This window comes from Gymnoscopelus microlampas (assembly GCF_963454915.1).
Source record: "Gymnoscopelus microlampas genome assembly, chromosome: 10".
Lineage (NCBI taxonomy): Eukaryota > Metazoa > Chordata > Actinopteri > Myctophiformes > Myctophidae > Gymnoscopelus > Gymnoscopelus microlampas.
The window spans coordinates 1,883,016-1,900,799 of NC_139947.1; the positions used below are offsets into that span (position 1 = coordinate 1,883,016).

General features: G+C 40.7%; 1 protein-coding gene across 1 annotated transcript in view; it reads left to right on the forward strand.

Annotated features, from left to right (window-relative positions):
• Positions 1-17,784, forward strand: part of LOC311053438 (NACHT, LRR and PYD domains-containing protein 3-like) — a 32,890-nt gene that overhangs the window by 9,106 nt on the left and 6,000 nt on the right. Inside the window, exons 4-10 of the mRNA XM_084068965.1 lie at positions 723-824; positions 4,581-4,673; positions 6,036-6,074; positions 6,550-6,606; positions 12,146-13,925; positions 16,368-16,535; positions 17,726-17,784. The exon at positions 17,726-17,784 is cut by the window's right edge and continues 88 nt beyond it. Of these exons, the coding sequence (XP_083925091.1) occupies positions 723-824; positions 4,581-4,673; positions 6,036-6,074; positions 6,550-6,606; positions 12,146-13,925; positions 16,368-16,535; positions 17,726-17,784 (2,298 nt within the window). The remainder of the gene's footprint in view (positions 1-722; positions 825-4,580; positions 4,674-6,035; positions 6,075-6,549; positions 6,607-12,145; positions 13,926-16,367; positions 16,536-17,725) is intronic.

A 17,784-nucleotide genomic window follows, 5' to 3' on the forward strand; every position in this document is an offset into this window, starting at 1 on the left:
TGTTACAGGGATATGATGATTATAATATAATAACAAACTGGAATTAATTAATATATAATATATCGTCACTGTCGTGTTTTAAACTCTTATGTCCAAAACCATTTTATTATAAAAAAAAACATTTCAAAAATAGTGAAAATAGCCAAGCTTGTAGATCTGCTATTTTCACTACTTCTGTGCGACACTCCTGTATGATGAAGTAGGGCAGTAATTGATGTGAATACAAGGTTTCTGCCTGAGATCGACAATATAATATAATATACTAGTGGTGAACACCAACGTCGCACTGCCGAATGTGGTAGCCTAGTACACAGCTGGATATCAGGGAGAAAATAACTGACATGAAGTAAACTAAATCAAATGGGTGTTGTTGAGGAAGATTAACATGTCAACATGTCCTGGTGTCAAACTAGTGCTAATCCCAAAACTGAGATATGCTTCGTGTGTTTCATTTTGTTGTCACTATCGTTAACTTATTAGTCAATCTCACTCACTCTGATCAGCTGGCAGAGTTAGACCGGCCAGAATCACAGGACAACAAAGCTGCAATGCCAAAACCACTCGGACGTTATTGTACCTGCCTCAGTTTGTTTAAAATAATGACATCTCCCTCATTATTTAACCAGATAACATTGTCAACAAAATGTGCAGAGCATGTTTATTATTGTTGAATTGAAAGCAAATTAAATCCTTTAATATAATTGTTTATTTTGTTTCCTAAGAACCTGAACCTGTGAAACAGACACCTGTGGGAAGGATTGTTGGAGGTATTATTGGTGCTGTCATCCCTGTATTCGTGTTGGTGCTTGGTGTGAAGTATCGTGGTAAGTTTCTCTACTGATTTTAAGTTACACATAAAATAATGTATAAATACAAAGTTACTGCTCAGCTGCCACATGCAATTTCACAAGCAAATGTTGTTCTAATTGTTTGTCGGTAGTAGGGTTGTGCCCAGCGATTAATTTCACGGATGTTTAATCGTCATTTTTAAAGCGTTTATTTGAATAGTCGAAAATGTATTAATTACAATTAATTACACTCAGAAAATAGCCAAAACTGAGTGCATTATAATCTATAAGACCAAATCCCATTGAAAGTGTGTTAAGAGTATATATACAATCCATTTAAAATGCTTATACTATTGGAATCTTACACAGCTGCTCCCAAATATTAATTAATTAACATCAAGCCACTGCGCAAAAGTAAGAAGATCAAGAAAAGTAAGAAGATCAACCTACAGCGAGTAGTGCGATCGGCAGAGCGGATAATGGGAAGCGACCTCCCAGCGCTTCAGGATCTGTACAAGAAGCGGTGCGTGGTCAAAGCCAAGCGCATCATCAAGGACAAGTACCACCCTAGTCACAGACTGTTCAGAACCCTACAACGACTGCGACCGGGCAAGGGGACCTATCGCAGTATCAAGAGTTCCACCACCAGGTTCTGGAATAGTTTTAACCCGGCTGCTGTCAGAATGCTGAATGAAGCATGAGCCCCTTTCCAGCAGCCTGACAATAGGCGGTACTGCCCAGCTGGCTGCAGACTTTTCTGGCTCTTCCTGAACACACCTGTGGATTATTATACCAGGAAATGACTTGGACTTATGAGGAATCATACCAGCGGGAAAAAAAACCCTTTAAGTGTACAGTTTGTGACAAAAGCTTTAGTCAATGCTAATCTTAAGAAACACATGTTGATACACACAGGAGAAAGGGCTTTAATTGTACTCTTTGTGGCAAAAGCTTTAGTCAATGCTAAAGATTACTTTTTGTTGCTCTCCTTCATGGAGCTACTTGCGGATTATACCAGGGTCAGTCCACCTTAGGTGAACACGCACTGACCCTCTGCACCTTAATCCCCATGTATAACGCACAATCTTTTTTTATTTATTTTTTTATTACTGCGCTCTTTTCTCTTTAAGCACCTTAGCGTCTATAAGTATATCATGCACAGTATACATACATTGCTGCTATGCTCAGGCACCTTAGTTTGTCTCTTATCTCAGGTACTTTGTAAATATGTAGATAACTTGTTTTTGGCCTTCTATTGTTCTCTGTTGATCTCCTTCCCACTTAACCCCCTACCCCTCTTCTTTTTCTCTCTCCCCACTCTTCTTTCTACGGAATTTAACGTTGCGATGGGAGTGTTGTACAAAAACGAATTTCACCCACTTTTTTACCTTGTAAACCTGTGATGTGACAATAAACCTGATTCTGATTCTGATTCTGATTCTGATTCTGTAAGTCAAATCAATTCACTCTTTCTTCTTTCTTTTTCCTTTATTTACTCAGGGAAGCCCATTGAGAGCAAGCTCTCTTTTTCAAGGACGCTCTGATCACAGCATATAAAATACAATACATGTAATGAAAAACAATAACAAACATTTGAACCACATTACAAAAAAAATAATAATATATATATATATATATGTATGTACTGGTATGTGAACAAGTTGAATGTCCAGTAACCTTTGGTTCTAAAAGCCAGGATAGATACAAAGGAAGCTTACCACACAAGGCCTTATATAAATCAATAAATCCCCCTTTAACTATAACATGAAGTACAGTAGGCCTATTGGATTTTCAGCCAAACACTTAACTTTTGATTGAAACGTAGGTCTACACTCAGTGGTGTCATGGAGGCCACACGGAGTAGGATGGCGTCTGGCCAGTAGTTTTTTCACGCGCAAGGTACGGCACAGTACAGTGCACGCATGTGCGCACACGTGCACGCTAGAACGTGCCCCCCCCCATAGATTCATGAGCCAAGTACCCAAATGGCTACTTTGCATAACAGGTTTACAAGTGAGTATCTATAGTCATCTATAGGCTACACGCAGAGCCGGTACACAGCATGTTGGCTTCAGTAGGGCTGCTGCCAGTATCCTATCTGCACGCAGCAATGCCTCAGCCACCATTGAAGAAGAGAAAGACACTCGTTCAAAGCAAACTTATAGTTTCAGCTCCTATAATTCATGGCATTCCTTGAATTTGTATTAGTTTAAAAAGACTAAAACTAAGATAAAAAAACATTTCCTATCCTAATTTAAGGTAAAATAAAATGTGCACGGTGTGCGCGTGCCGTCCACGTGACGTCATTAAAATAATACCGTCCTGCCAGTAAAAAAAATCACCATGACACCGCTGCCTACACTCCATGTTCTCACTAGCCTGATTATCAGACTGAAGCTGCGTGGAGCTTCAGTCTGACATTGGCTCCAGTGTAGTCGATTACAAGGGGGAGGGGATTAGAATTGGCCTAAACCACTCCTAATGGATCCCCACCCCCACCTCCGACTCTCATTGGACTATACATTTTGTATTGAAAAAATCGAGGTTCACATTTACAACACCAGACCAAGCGGCAGTCCACTCAGAGAGTGGGTGTGGTCTATGGTCTGGAACCAGGCTATGTTCTCACCTCAAACGCTGGATTAATTCTTCAAATCGTCCGGATCACAGAGGTAGGCAGTATATGAGGTAATATAGGTGATTCACATCCAGGTGTTTATATTGGATGTGATTTCTCCATTGCGACGATTTCCCATCAAAAAGTACCCACAAACACTGCTCTTTCAAACCGACAGTGTCTGTAGCCAGAGTTAGCTAGATTCACTCACTACACTGGGATGTGAACGATCAGCGCAAATCAGTGCCCACACAACTCCCTTGTTAATACTAAATTGGCATGTATTTGCTTATTTTACTTGTTAAAAGCAATATTTTGACATGACAGTAATATGGGCGAAAAAAAATAAATGTGAAAAAAGGGAATACCTCAATTAAACATATATTTAATATAATAAACAAATATTATTTTGTAAACGTTTATAAGGGGCAGCCCCTTTTATAGGTTCACTGAATATTGCTAGGGATGCCAGAAACTGATCAATATATAATATTCTACTGCCCTGGCAACGTTTTTTCGACTATTCGTCTCTCTCGTCTGTGAGCCATTTTGCAGTTCTCTGAAATCCCCGCTTTATGTCTGTTCGCTTTTGTTGAGATGGTGCCTGTTTTTGCTTCGGTGTACAATGGCAGCGATGACAGCTGACCTACAAACCCACACCGTGTTACATCCACAACGCGTTGTGGGCTTGCAAATCGGCTTGCGCACCGCATGCGACACCATCATACGACGGAAGTATAAACCGAGTTTAGGGAGACGAACGTAAGAGAGGCGGAGCTACATGTTGTGGGGACTGCTGTGTGACAGACAGGCAGAGAAGAGCTCCTCTACATTAGGCTAGAGTTTACATTACTGTAATATGAAACAGCTGACAGTGTGAACAATAAATGGCAATTTACTGTACAGTAGTATTAGCCTATATTTTGGCTGTACATGAACCATTTTTGTAAAATCGATTTACTGAATATGGAGACTTCCATGAATATTGAAAAAAGAAAAGATCGGCATCCCTATGGCACACGGCACACTCCTTGTCAGTAACACATTTTACTGCCTTTAATGTTACTCTGTGTGTGTGTGTGTGTGTGTGTGTGTGTGTGTGTGTGTGTGTGTGCGTGTGCGTGCGCGTGCACTGTTATGTAATATGTTATCACTGTGTTTGAATTCCATCTCAGATCGTATAAAGAAGATGTTGCCCCGGTCTGTGAGGAGGATGCTTGGTCTTGGTGTGTCGCCTCCACCTCGGTTTGGGCCTGTGGGTCTGGAAGGTGAGTGAGTTTAGGGAACTTTATTTGAGCCGTTTTTGATGTGACTAATTTATAATAATATTATAATTGTAAAATATTATTGTCATTATGAAAATAATGATAGTGTCAATAGAGAGGAGCATAACAACCATAACACATGTGTGTGTTCATAATGAATGAATCATCAATCCTCCTGCTGAACCTGGCAGACAGTTGCTACTGTATAAAGTGAGAACTTGGTGTTGTTAGTAATCACAGTGTTGTAGAGCTGCAACTATTGAATTGATTAGTTCAATTAACCCCTACAGTGTTACATATTTGCCTGCATTGCGATGTGATTCTCTCATCTAGACAATGAATGACTCTTTTTAATGGACACCTACAGTGTTTTTTAAGGGTTTGAGAGTTCACCTTCCACATCAAATTATAATTCTAATCTGAAGTAGTAGACAAATGTATTTTATATGTATTTATGTATCATAATAATAAGAAATTAACCACATCCAGGGTCTGTAATACTCTGTATTCCACAAACATCTCATAATTCACACTCCTACCATTGGGGGTCTAATAACTACATGGCTTTCATGTGGATCTAGGACTTCATGTGGCCCGTCTGTGATGTCAGTACTGTGATGTCAGTACTGTGACATAAGTCACCTCCATAGTTTCAGCTCGATTCATTGATTTTCATTATAAACGTAATTTTTTAAAGCTTTGAATATTACAGTGTGTGTGATAGCAGAAAGACTACAGTAGGTAATGCAGTAATTGCAGAGATGTGGAAAAGAGACATAACTGGTCTTCAGTTTAGCGTGACTACGAATATAATATTTACTATGAAATTGTATAGCATGGTTATTGTTGTGACAACAAGGCAGGTGATTTGTAATTGTGACTGCATGGAAACCTGACATATCACCACTGTCATACAAGGTTTGTAACAAAAACAAAATCAATTTCTAGCTAAATTATATATTTTAACAATCTTGCTGTCGAACATTCCCATGCAACACATCTGTCCTTCCACACATCTGCTGGGAATTACTCCTAACAGGTTAGATCAGCTCTTGAGCTCTCCTACATTCTGGTGGAGACAGGAGCTCCATCCTAACAAATGAATATTGACAACATGCTCCTACTCCTGTATGTAAAAACCTCATGAGAGGCTTGATCAACACGGACCCCAGACTGACATCACTGCAATAAAACATTGTTCTAAAATAGTGTGAAGTGACCTTTCAGTGGCTGGTATATCTGACAGTTCACTGCCAACATCTGGGTAATCTGCTCACATGGCAGAAAAATGGGACATAAATTAACCTGAAGGTGTTCCGTTCTGTAACAACATGAAGTGAAACTGATATTTTCCTCTCTACTCAGCAGCGAGAACTGAAGATGACATTGATGAAGAAAATGAAGGCAAGTCCTCATGGTTTATATCTATAAAATGCACAAGTGACTAGTCATCTTACAATGTTTTTCTATGTATGTCTTATTTGACCCTAGCCGCCAACAAAAACAACATCAGCATTCAGGATAAATTATAGACAGCTTTCATAAAACATGGGTGCTTGTTGTGTGTTTTATTTGATGAAATATGCATCACATATGCAGAGAATTCAAGACATATTTAGGAGGACAGGTCCTGTGCTCAGATTTCCATATAGAGACTGATAAAATGACTCTGATAAAATGACATTCCTCCATTAGGAACAACATTTCATCTGCATGTGTTTTCCTTTTTAAATGTCACTTCTGTTGGATGCAGAGCTCCTATTTAGCATCATACCCAGAGAACTGCTTCTCATTTGTTCATGGAGTTAACTGACATGTGTCTTGTGTCTCTGTGTGTGGTGTGATATGTTGTGCGCGTGCGTGCATGTTTGTGTCACAGAAATTCCCCTAAGAACAAGAAGTGATCCAGTAACGGTGAACAGTGATCTAGAACCTGGTATGTCTGTTTCTCTTCTGTTACTACCTGTCTATTGTTTATTATTATGTTTTTATTTTAACTGATCTTTCTTATTTGAATTGAACAGTTTCAGCAACCAGTTTCAGTTTACTCATATTTGTCTGTTTTTCATTTGCTTCCCTCTCCCCCTCTTTCTCCCTGTCTGCCTTTTCCCTTCACCCCCTCTCTGTTGTCCCTTCTCTCTCTCTCCCCCTCCCTCTGTCCCTCTCTCCAAAATAACTTGAGTTTTGTTGTGTTGTATTGTCTCTTGATCTCTCCTAAATGCTGTTGTTTGACAACATGCTTCTACTGAGGGCTGCTCTGGTTATTTCGTAATTGTTTGATTGACAGTCTTTGACACACACAAAAAATATATCCATAAAGATTTAAAGGAGTCCAGCACACACAGCTTAACCTCTGCATTGTCTTAATGTTTTAAAGATTCTACGTTACAGACGATAAAGACTTTTGCTTTACAACAAAAAGTGTTATTTGATTTTGCTCTTATTATATCAACAACACATTAAACAAGGAGACTGTACTGCTCTCCTTAATGGTGTGGACTGGTATTTAAAGTTGTGGTGAAATATTTTGGTCATTTTATTTAGAAGTTTCAGTCTGAAACGGCATAGCAACCAATCAGAAGGTCCCATCCTTTCAGGCTATGGAACGCTGGAATCTCACTTACTGCAGCTGTGTGCAGCAGAGGGCTGCTTGCTGCTCACGCTGCCCAAGGGAGAGAGAGGCGGCCAGTGTGAAGCATATTTGCAACTATGTTGCAAATATGCAACTATAAAAAACTATAATTTTTCAGATACATATTCTAGTGTGCTGAGTATGTTTAAAACGATGAGATTCAAAACGGAGTAGTCTTGTAAGGTGCGAGTGGAGGAACGTGCAGCTATGGGAATCACACTGTTGAATGAAATCCAGTATCTATGTCATCACGCAGTACGTTTAATATAATAATATAATGACTAAGTAATTAAGATTGTCCTTTTAGGGACTTTTTTTTTGCATCTATTGTTAGGTATGTCCAAATTATGACCACGAATATGCTCTAAAAGTGTGAAAAACGTATTTTTCATTTCACCACGTCTGTAATACTCAGGCGTAGACTCCTCGTCCGTTTCATCTAGACAATCTACTTCCAACTTCCAGTATATATAGCAGGTAGATTTCAAAATAAATAAAACCTGTGTTGTCTAATCACATATTAACCAATTGTGTAAATAAAAGAGACTTTGACGCTTCACAAATGTAAACATTACCAATTAGAATTTGGCTAAACTTTATACTGACCATAAGAAAAGCATGCGTTTGCTACTTACACAATGTAGACACTTTAGAAGTGCGTCTGCATCCTCATTCGCCTCCGTGGCAGCCGTCAATGTTGTTGTCTTAATTGATGATGTTGATTTTAAATGCTGAAACAATATTCATATGGCTTTGTTGCACTTGACAATGTAACATGATCTAAATCAACACGGAAATGCTTGCAAATGTAGGATATATTTTGTCATAAAGACAAGTGATGAGTGGAATTTGACACCACTTCAGATGAACAGTTTAACCCATTCAGATCTGTGTCATTTTTAGATTTCTTTGGCTATTCAAAAATAGCAGATCTACAAGCTCATAGCGCGGTGCTATGAGTGCTATGAGCAAATCCTTGAATATATAAATAATTTTTAAAGCAAACATTTGTAACTCAAATCTTTGCTTCTGGGGATTCTACAAATGTCTTCTAAATCCTAACAGTTTTTTCTTTTTTTATCCACAAGTTTCCCAGGGCGTTGTGGGCATCACTTCCTGTCGATTTAATTGGATATCATTGGATTTCATTGGATCAAATCGACAGGAAGTGATGCCCACAACGCCCTAGGAAACTTGTGGATATATTATAGGCTATTTATCAGTAGCCTGGCATGGCCAGACTAATATCACTGCGTAGATATTAGTCTGGAATCTCTGTGTGGAACCTGCATTTCCGAGGGGCAAATAAAATAAATGCCTCATATTTGCATACTGGGATCTGATTGGTCCCTCACAACTTCGGAGGGAGAGAAATAAAATCTCTATTGAGAGGGGACAGACCTAATCTGCCAAGGTATTTTTTTTTTGCAATGGCAGATTAGTCTGGAGCTAATATATCAGTGGTTCTCAAACTTTTTCATGTCAAGGCCCCCAAAATGATATGTATTTGGTCGCGGACCCCCATCTGAAATTGTTATGTTCCAGGAACCCCCCAGAAGCAAAGATTTTAGTTAAAAATGTACATATATATTCAAAGATTTGCACAAATTTTCACAACTTTCTTTTTCAAAAATAGCAGATCTACAAGTTCATAGCACGGTGCTATGAGCTTGTATATCAGCTATTTTTGAATAGCCAAAGAAGTCTAAAGTGACACAGACGAGTTCCCGGTCTTAAAGGGTTAACCGAACCCCCGGGACTCGGGAACATCAATAGAATTTGTAACTTAGTTGTAGATGCGATATTAATCAACATAGAGAAACTAAGTGGTCTATCTTATAACTAAAATGCATATATAATTTACAGACAAGCTGTCAAAAACAGACAGCAAGTATCTCCTGCCTGCCTGTGAGCAGTCCTGTACAGGACGCCTGTTGCAATGACAGCCGGACCTCCGTCTGGGAGGTCCCGCTGCGCTGGTCCCGGATCATATAGCGACTGCATTTAATAGAATACAAACATTAAGCACCTACAGTATGAATGAACTAAAGCATCGTTTTGTGCTGACCAACTTTATTGTGGATGTATTGACTTTAGAAGCCTATGTAAGCTCTATTTAAATGTATGCCATAAATCAGGGGTCTTCAACAGGGGGTCCGGGACCCCTAGGCCAAGGGTTCCCAAACTTTTCAGAATGCGACCCTTCAAAATATTCATATTTGAAATGGGGACCCGCCGCCCTGATAAGCACTTGGAATTGTAGGATTTGAGGTTTTAAATTTAGTTTGACTCTGTTCCACAGATAAATATTGTGAAAATAGACGATCTGCAAGCTCACAATGTCTCGCAATGTGAGCCGTTTTCAAAATGTTTGCCTCTTTATTAGGTAATATTTGACAATTTGGCCAATGTTTGAATTTATAGTATAGTGTGTGGTTTGTAGAAATGGCCTTTTACTTAGTTAATGTTTCACAAGTCCTAAAAGTGTGACTTTAGAAATGTGCAGATACCCTGTATGCACTTACTGTATATTGTATGTTGTTTTGTTTACTGTTGAGTGGGAAAACAATGTTGCACATGAAGCTAATCATCTGGGGACCCCTCAAAACATTTGGGGACCTCAGGGGGTCCCGACCCCCAGTTTGGGAACCACTGCCCTAGGGGGTCCTCAAAGTTACTACAGCCAAATCTTTGTGTGATAGGATTTTTATTTTTAAATTAACCACTTGAACAGTAGCATCCCTATTCTGAGAAGAACTTCAGCCAAAAATAGCCGATCTACAAGCTCACTAGTCTCAACCGCTCACTTGTACATCGGCTATTTTCGGCAAAGAGGTATATTAAGTACAAAGTGAAAGGTCAAGTTTACTAAGTGTTGACGGTTTAAGTGATTAAATGTCTGAAAATACACATTAACATGAATCCAACATACACTGATGACAGGGCTGTCAAACAACTCTATGAGAAGTGATCTATGAGATCTATGAAAAAGTTTAATCTGCAACACAAGTTTATACAATATGTAGTGGGGGTCCCTGCTTCATCTCTCTCTCAGCTAAGCGGTCCTTGGCCTGAAAAACGTTGAAGACCCCTTCATATAAGGCTATTAATCATGGAGTTGTAGGCTATGTTTGTATTTTCTTAAATTCAGACATAATAATGTATATATATATATATATATAGTAAATATCAGCATTAGCAGGAGTAGTAGATTACTGCATGCTGAGAGACGGGCAGGAGAAATACACAGGCTTGATCTCTGTCTATATAGCTGGATCGTATACAATCTATACAAAGTCACAAACAGACCACATAGTTGCTCAATTTGTATTAGTTTTACACATAAAATCACTTAATTAAAATAAATGTGCTATTTCCATACAACATTTCAATTCTGACTGATTGCTGTCAATCACAAGTGTGGCACAAATATGTGACTTGCCCACAGGCATGAAGCGGTGAGTGGAGCAGGTGTTTTCAACCGTGAATTGCCAGTGTATCTGTACCGTTAATGTTGATTTGGTGTAGCCCCACAGCCCTGAGAGACCTTGACCTTGATGCAAACACAGACCCCTGGAAAATGCACATACAGTATGGAGATCAACATACACTGATGTCACGTGAAATACACATACAGTATGGAGATCAACATTAACTGTTGTCACGTGAAATACACATACAGTATATGGAGATCAACATGCACTGATGTCATACACAACATATACCAAATGCACATATGGAACATGCACTGGTGTCTGACACAACATAAACCGTGTAACAAGTAACAGATATGTCGTTTCTGATCCATAAAAATCACACCCTATGTGTGAAGGAAGCGGTGCCTTTGGGGCGGGCCTTAACTCATTTCAGTTCGTCCCTATTGGTGGTCTGAGTCCACTTACCAAATTTGTACTTGGTAGCATGCTGCAAACTGGAATGATGGCTGTTTAAAGCCCAGCCAATGGGCAGACAAAGGGGGCGGGGCTTAAGTAATGACAGTTAGTCCCTATTGCTGGCTTTAGTCCATGTACAAAATTTGTACTCCATAGCATGCTGCGAACTTGAGTTATGGCTGTTTGAAGGCCAGCCAATGGGAAGACAGAGGGGGCGGGGCTTCAGCAATTCATGCTGGTCCCTATTGCTGGTCTAAGTTCACATACCAAATGTGGACTTGGTGGCATGCTGCAAACTGGAGTTATAGCTGTTTAAAATCCCGTGCTCATCCCGTGCTCATACGGGCGCTGGAGGTCCCTGGACCCCTCTTTGATAACGTCATCAATTCATGCTCGTCCCTATTGGTGGTCTAAGTCCACATACCAAATTTGGACTTGGTGGCATGCTGCAAACTGGAGTTATAGCTGTTTGCTTCTTTGCCGTGCTCATCCCGTGCTCAAACAAACGGACATCCCGTGCTCAAACAAACGGACACACGCAGACAGAGTCAAACGTAGAGCGGTTGGCACCGCTAAAAATGGCTGCCTCTGATACAGCCATATAGCCTATGGGCATATCGGTCGTATCGGCGGTGTGACGCAGATGTGAGGCCCGAACCACTAGTTTAGTAAAATAGTAAAATAGCCCATCTACAAGCTCATAACATGGTGCGGCATGTAGATGTAGATATGCTATTTACGCTATTTGTAGTATGACAAATTATGTAGGGCTGTAGTGGTTAATCATTGTCATTTTAAATAATCTAACATCAAATGGAAGACTTTTCTGTTCAGCAGCTACAGCAGCAGACACACGATCCCTTTAACATTAGAATGATCAAGACCTCTCATGTGAGGACCATATACCATAACATGCACTTATTGATGTCCTCTGTTTTTTTGTCGTTTAGGAACTCCTGCTGCTGGGTGGCAACAACAACTCAAGTCTAATCTGAAGAATACGTTTGAGAAAGTGTCTGAGTGGAAACAACAAGTAACGCCAACACTTCTGAATAACATCTTCACAGAGCTTGACATCACAGAGGGATGGAGTGGACAGGTCAATCTGGAACATGAGGTCAGACAGATTGAAACACCATCCAGAACAGAAGCACCAATCAAATTAGAAGACATGTTTAAACCTTTAGCTGGACAAGATAAACCAGTCAGATTAGTGATGACAAAGGGAGTGGCTGGCATTGGTAAAACAGTCTTAACTCAGAAATGCTCTATAGACTGGGCAGAAGACAAAACCAACAAGGATATCCACTTCATGTTTCCATTCACTTTCCGAGAGCTGAATTTGATACTGAAGGAGAAGAAGAAATACAGTTTGGTGGAACTTATTCATCACTTGTTTGGTGAAACAAAGGAAGCAGGAATCTGCAGCTTCAACAATCCCAACGTTATGTTAATCTTTGATGGTCTGGACGAGTTTCGTTCTTCTTTAAATTTTAAGCAAACTAAGATCTGGACTGATGAAACAAAGCCAACGTCAGTGGATGTTCTGCTGACAAACCTGATCAGTGGAAACCTGCTTCCCTCTGCTCGCATCTGGATAACCACACGACCTGCAGCAGCCACTCTGATCCCTAAAGAGTATGTTGACAGGGTGACAGAGGTGAGAGGGTTCAATGACCTCCAGAAGAAGGAGTACTTCACAAAGAAATTCAGTGATAGGAACCAGGCCAGTACAATCTACTCACACATCGAGACATCACGTAGCCTCTACATCATGTGTCACATCCCAGTCTTCTGTTCGATCATTGCTGCAGTTCTGGAGGACATGTTGAAAACAGTGGAGAAAGGAACTCTACCAACAACCCTGACTAATATGTTCATCCACTTCATGTTGGTTCAGTCCAAACAGACGAATGTGAAGTATCATGATGAAGCTCAGACACATTCTGACTGGAATCCAGGTCAGGCCATTCTTTCTTTGGGGAAACTGGCTTATAAACAGCTGGAGAAAGGCAACCTGATCTTCTATGAAGCAGACCTGAAAGAGTGTGGCATTGATATCAGAGATGCAGCAGTGTACTCAGGAGTGTTCACAGAGATGTTTAAAGAGATGGAGGGTGGGTGGCAGAAGGAAAAGGTGTTCTGCTTTGTCCATCTGAGTGTTCAGGAGTTTCTGGCTGCTCTTTATGTCTTTGTCTCATTCATCAACACCGGTGTCAACCTACTGTCAACCTCCATGTGGTCCAAGGTATTTAGATGCAAATCTAAGACAACACACCTCTACCAGAGTGCTGTAGACAAGGCCTTACAGAGTCCAAATGGACACTGGGACTTGTTCCTCCGTTTCCTGCTGGGCCTCTCATTGGAAACCAATCAGACTCTCTTACAAACACTGTTGGGACAGACAGGAAGTACGTCACATACCAATCAGGAAACAGTCGAGTACATCAAGGAGAAGATCAGAGAGAACCCCTCTCCAGAGAGAAGCATCAATCTGTTCCACTGTCTGAATGAGCTGAATGATCATTCTCTAGAGGAAGATATCCAACAGTACCTGAGCTCAGGAAGTCTCTCCACAGAAAACCTCTCTCCTGCTCAGTGGTCAGCTCTGGTCTTCATATTGCTGTCAACAGGAAAGGAGCTGGATGTATTTGACCTGAAGAAATACTGTCCTTCAGAGAAGGCTCTTCTGGGGCTGCTGCCTGTGGTCAAAGCCTCCAATAGAGCTCTGTAGGTGAACTGATAACTGGATACATTTAATGTCATTTTTTAAATTTTATGTGAAAGTAAATACAATAATTTAACTACTTAAGTCCTATAGCAAATGACACATTTTAGAAATAGCAGATCTACTGCCTGTCGCTTCGTGACTTGTTGTAGGCTTGTAGATCGTCTATTTTTGCATTTTCTGAAAATAGTTTGCGCCAATAATGACCAAATAGCGATGGAGGGGTTAAAGTGGTAAATTTGTGGAAACATTTGGGGCAGAGGTTCGGAATTGGCATCCAGGGAGTGTGTGTGCAAAGTTTCACTACGATCAGGCCAACGGTGCCGGAGATTAGCTGTTCACAGACATAAGGACGGACGGACAGGGTGCCTTCGGCCTGGCGGAGACAATTAGGCCTATACAAAGCAGACCAGTCACACAGCAGTCAATATAACCCGATAGGACCCCAGATGTACTCAAATGTTGTTAAACTGTCTTGTTTGTTAAAATGGTTAATTGATTTGAACACTAATGTTTCTTCGTGCTGAGTGGCTGTAACCTCTCCGAGAGCTGATGACATTTTTTTTAAATCATTGGCACTCTTAAACTAGTTCAGCTTATCCAAGAAAATTAGGAACCTTGCTCTTACATAGACTATTATACATTTTCTGTGTGCGTGCATATAAGGCAGGTGAGACTGCCGTTTGGGAAGGCTAATATATTTGACCAACTATTATACAGTGGCAGGATGAAGTGACTGACCATGAAATAAAATGCATTGATTTAACCATGCCCCAAAAAACGCGAAATAACATTACAAGGCTTCCGATTCAATATCAAACACATCCATTACTCAGAATGATTAGGGGGATGCATGTAAGCTCTGTCTGCCTGTTTTTCTTCCCTCGTTTATCTTCGGTATGTGTGGCTGTGTGGATTGCTATGGGGGATGGAAATATTTGTTAATATTTCCATTATAATATTTATAATATTTATTATAATATATTTACAATCACAAACAGCAGCTAATGCTTTTGTTCTTCTGTCTGTCTGTCTGTCTGTCTGTCTGTCTGTCTGTCCGTTCAGTGTTGTTGTTTTAAACGTGGTGCACAGCTGCACGCACACCTGGTACACACAACACTGCACTGACTAGGGACTGACTGCTTTCCTTTTATAATAACTATAATACAACAGTCAACAGTCAGAGGTAAGATAACAAAAAATATTTAAATCAACACAATTGAGACAGACATAACTTAGGGGCACGGTGGCGCAGTCGGTAGCGCTGTCGCCTCACAGCTAGAAGGTCCTGGGTTCGATGCCCGCCAGGGACGCTGTGTGCGCTGGGGGCGTGTCTTCTCCTCCGCGTCATCAGCGCCCATACCCAGGGTGGGGTTGGCGAAAGGGCCTACTCTGTGTGGAGTTTGCATGTTCTCCCCGTGTCTCCTAGGGTAGTTAATACCCTCACAAAAACATGTAGTAATCCTGGTCGCTATACCGCCTCCCCCATGACAGCCGGGGCGCCTGATGGAGGGGAAGGGAACTGGTTGGAATAACGTGTTCCTTCCACGCGCTACGTCCAACCAGGGAAACTCCCCCCTGTCAGGTGACAAGAAGGTCAGTTGGCTCTCATGCACTGAAGGAAGCATGAGCTCGGCCCTGGCCTCCCTGGCTGTGGGGGACTGGTGTAGCGCTGGTGTAGGGCTGGTGTAGCGCCCAGGATCACTTAGGAAATTGGCACCGGGTGAAAAAAATGGGTTACAAAAATCGCGGGATAAAAATTATAGAAAAAAAAAAAAGAGACAGACATAACTTACAAGGCAAAGGTGATAAAATCTATAAGGATGAAGTCAGTGTGGGTCGCAGGTCTCAGCTAGCGTTACCTCTCACACCCGGGTCATAGCTCCTCTCTGTAGGCTTACAGATAGCAGGTGGTTCAGTGTTCCAGTCCAAACTACTTTAGGCGCGAAAATGCGCGTCTGTGCGTGGAATATATTGTGCGTGTATGTGTTTGTAAAGCTCCAATTGATGTCAATCATACCAGCTACACCAGACAAGCGGATAAGGCGAGCACCACGTGCTCATGTTCTGTATTATACATTATTGTGGTGGTTAGCTGCAGTGCCAATGACACACCATAATCCAGACATATCTATAATATATAATGTGCACAATAGCCAGCAGTAGCCAGGCTGTTAAACCCCAACTTTAATCATCTTGTCATGGCAGCCTACTGAATTTACCCTCTAAGTTCCATGAAATCTTGGCCATCTGTTCATAATTTATTTTACTAACAGATAGACAGACGGACAGACGGACAAAATGAAAATACGTTACTGGTTTGAGGAGGAAACAAAAAAACATTAAATTCACCATAACTATTCTTAGACACCCTCAGCTTTTATTAAACTAGAGCATTGCAACATAAAGTAGAAACAATGATGTAATCACTACTGTTTCTTCAGATTGAGTGGCTGTAACCTGTCAGAGAGATGCTGTGAGGAGTTATCATCAGTTCTCAGCTCCTCTGGTTTGAAAGAAATGGATCTAAGCAATAATGATCTGGGCGACTCAGGCGTGACGAAGCTCTGCGTTGGACTGGGGAGTCCACACTGTGCACTGGAGACCCTCAGGTCAGTATTCATGAACCTGTTCAACAGATGACAATTCTGGAGTAATTACACATGGAGCTTATCCTAATTACTTTTCTTTTTTGGTCTGTGTGTGTGTGTTGGGGGGCACAGACAATAGTATATAGTATAATAATATCTGTCAAGCTGTTGAATGCAAAGACAACTTGTTAAGTTTCACAAGTTTGGAGTGGACCATTGATTCATTGAACTAGAAAAAAAAGTTTGTCCCCTTCCTATGTGAAAGCCCCCCTGTACTACAGACACTACCAGGCTTCCTCCCAGCTGTCCCCATCAGCTTTGACTGTAATTTATTGATCATGTATTTGTATACATGTAGGCAGCAATGTAGTTTTAATTCTGAGAAGGAAAAAGTCATTGGAGAATGTGTTGTGAATCCAGGGTAGTGTTTTCATTTAATAAGGAAAACAAATGATGTGTGCATGCACATGTAACATTGGTTTGAATGAATGAGTTATAGGCTAGATAGAGGAGAATAAACAAAGTTGTGAGTTATTCCCTCTTCATTTCCCACATTAAAAACGTTCAATGGTTGGGAAGAAGTTGGGAATAAATTAGTCCAATATTTTAAAATGATTGTGCTCAGTTACCTTGCCTACATGATATTAAATGACAAATGGTAGACACATTTGGGACAACAGAGAACTTGTCTGGATCACTTGCAGAGTGATTTTATGAATGACATAAACACTGACAGACAATCAAAACCATTAGAAGAACATGTGGGATGTAATCAGTGTCACCCTCTGAATGACATTAGTGAGTTGTATTTGATAGCTGTCATTACATCAGGTATAGCCTAGAACTAATTAACATAATTCTATATGTAACCAAATGTGGTGCAACAGGCCGACTACTGGCCAAAATGTGGGGCAAAAAAACGATAAAAAAAATGTAAATGTAACAACGTGTTTACAAAATACATTAACGGTGCGTAAAGCAGCAATCGCAATGACCACTGAGCAATATTTGTGCAAAGTGTGGACCAGTTGGAGCAGGGGTGTGCTGTGAGACCCTCCATAACATTGACCTGGCACTGCATGTTCTAATAGAAGTGTGTGTGTGTGTGTGTGTGTGTGTGTGTGTGTGTGTGTGTGTGTGTGTGTGTGTGTGTGTGTGTGTGTGTGTGTGTGTGTGTGTGTGTGTGTGTGTGTGTGTGTGTCGCACTATAGGTTGTCAGGCTGTCTGGTCACAGAGGAAGGTTGTTCTTATCTGGTCTCAGCTCTGAGAT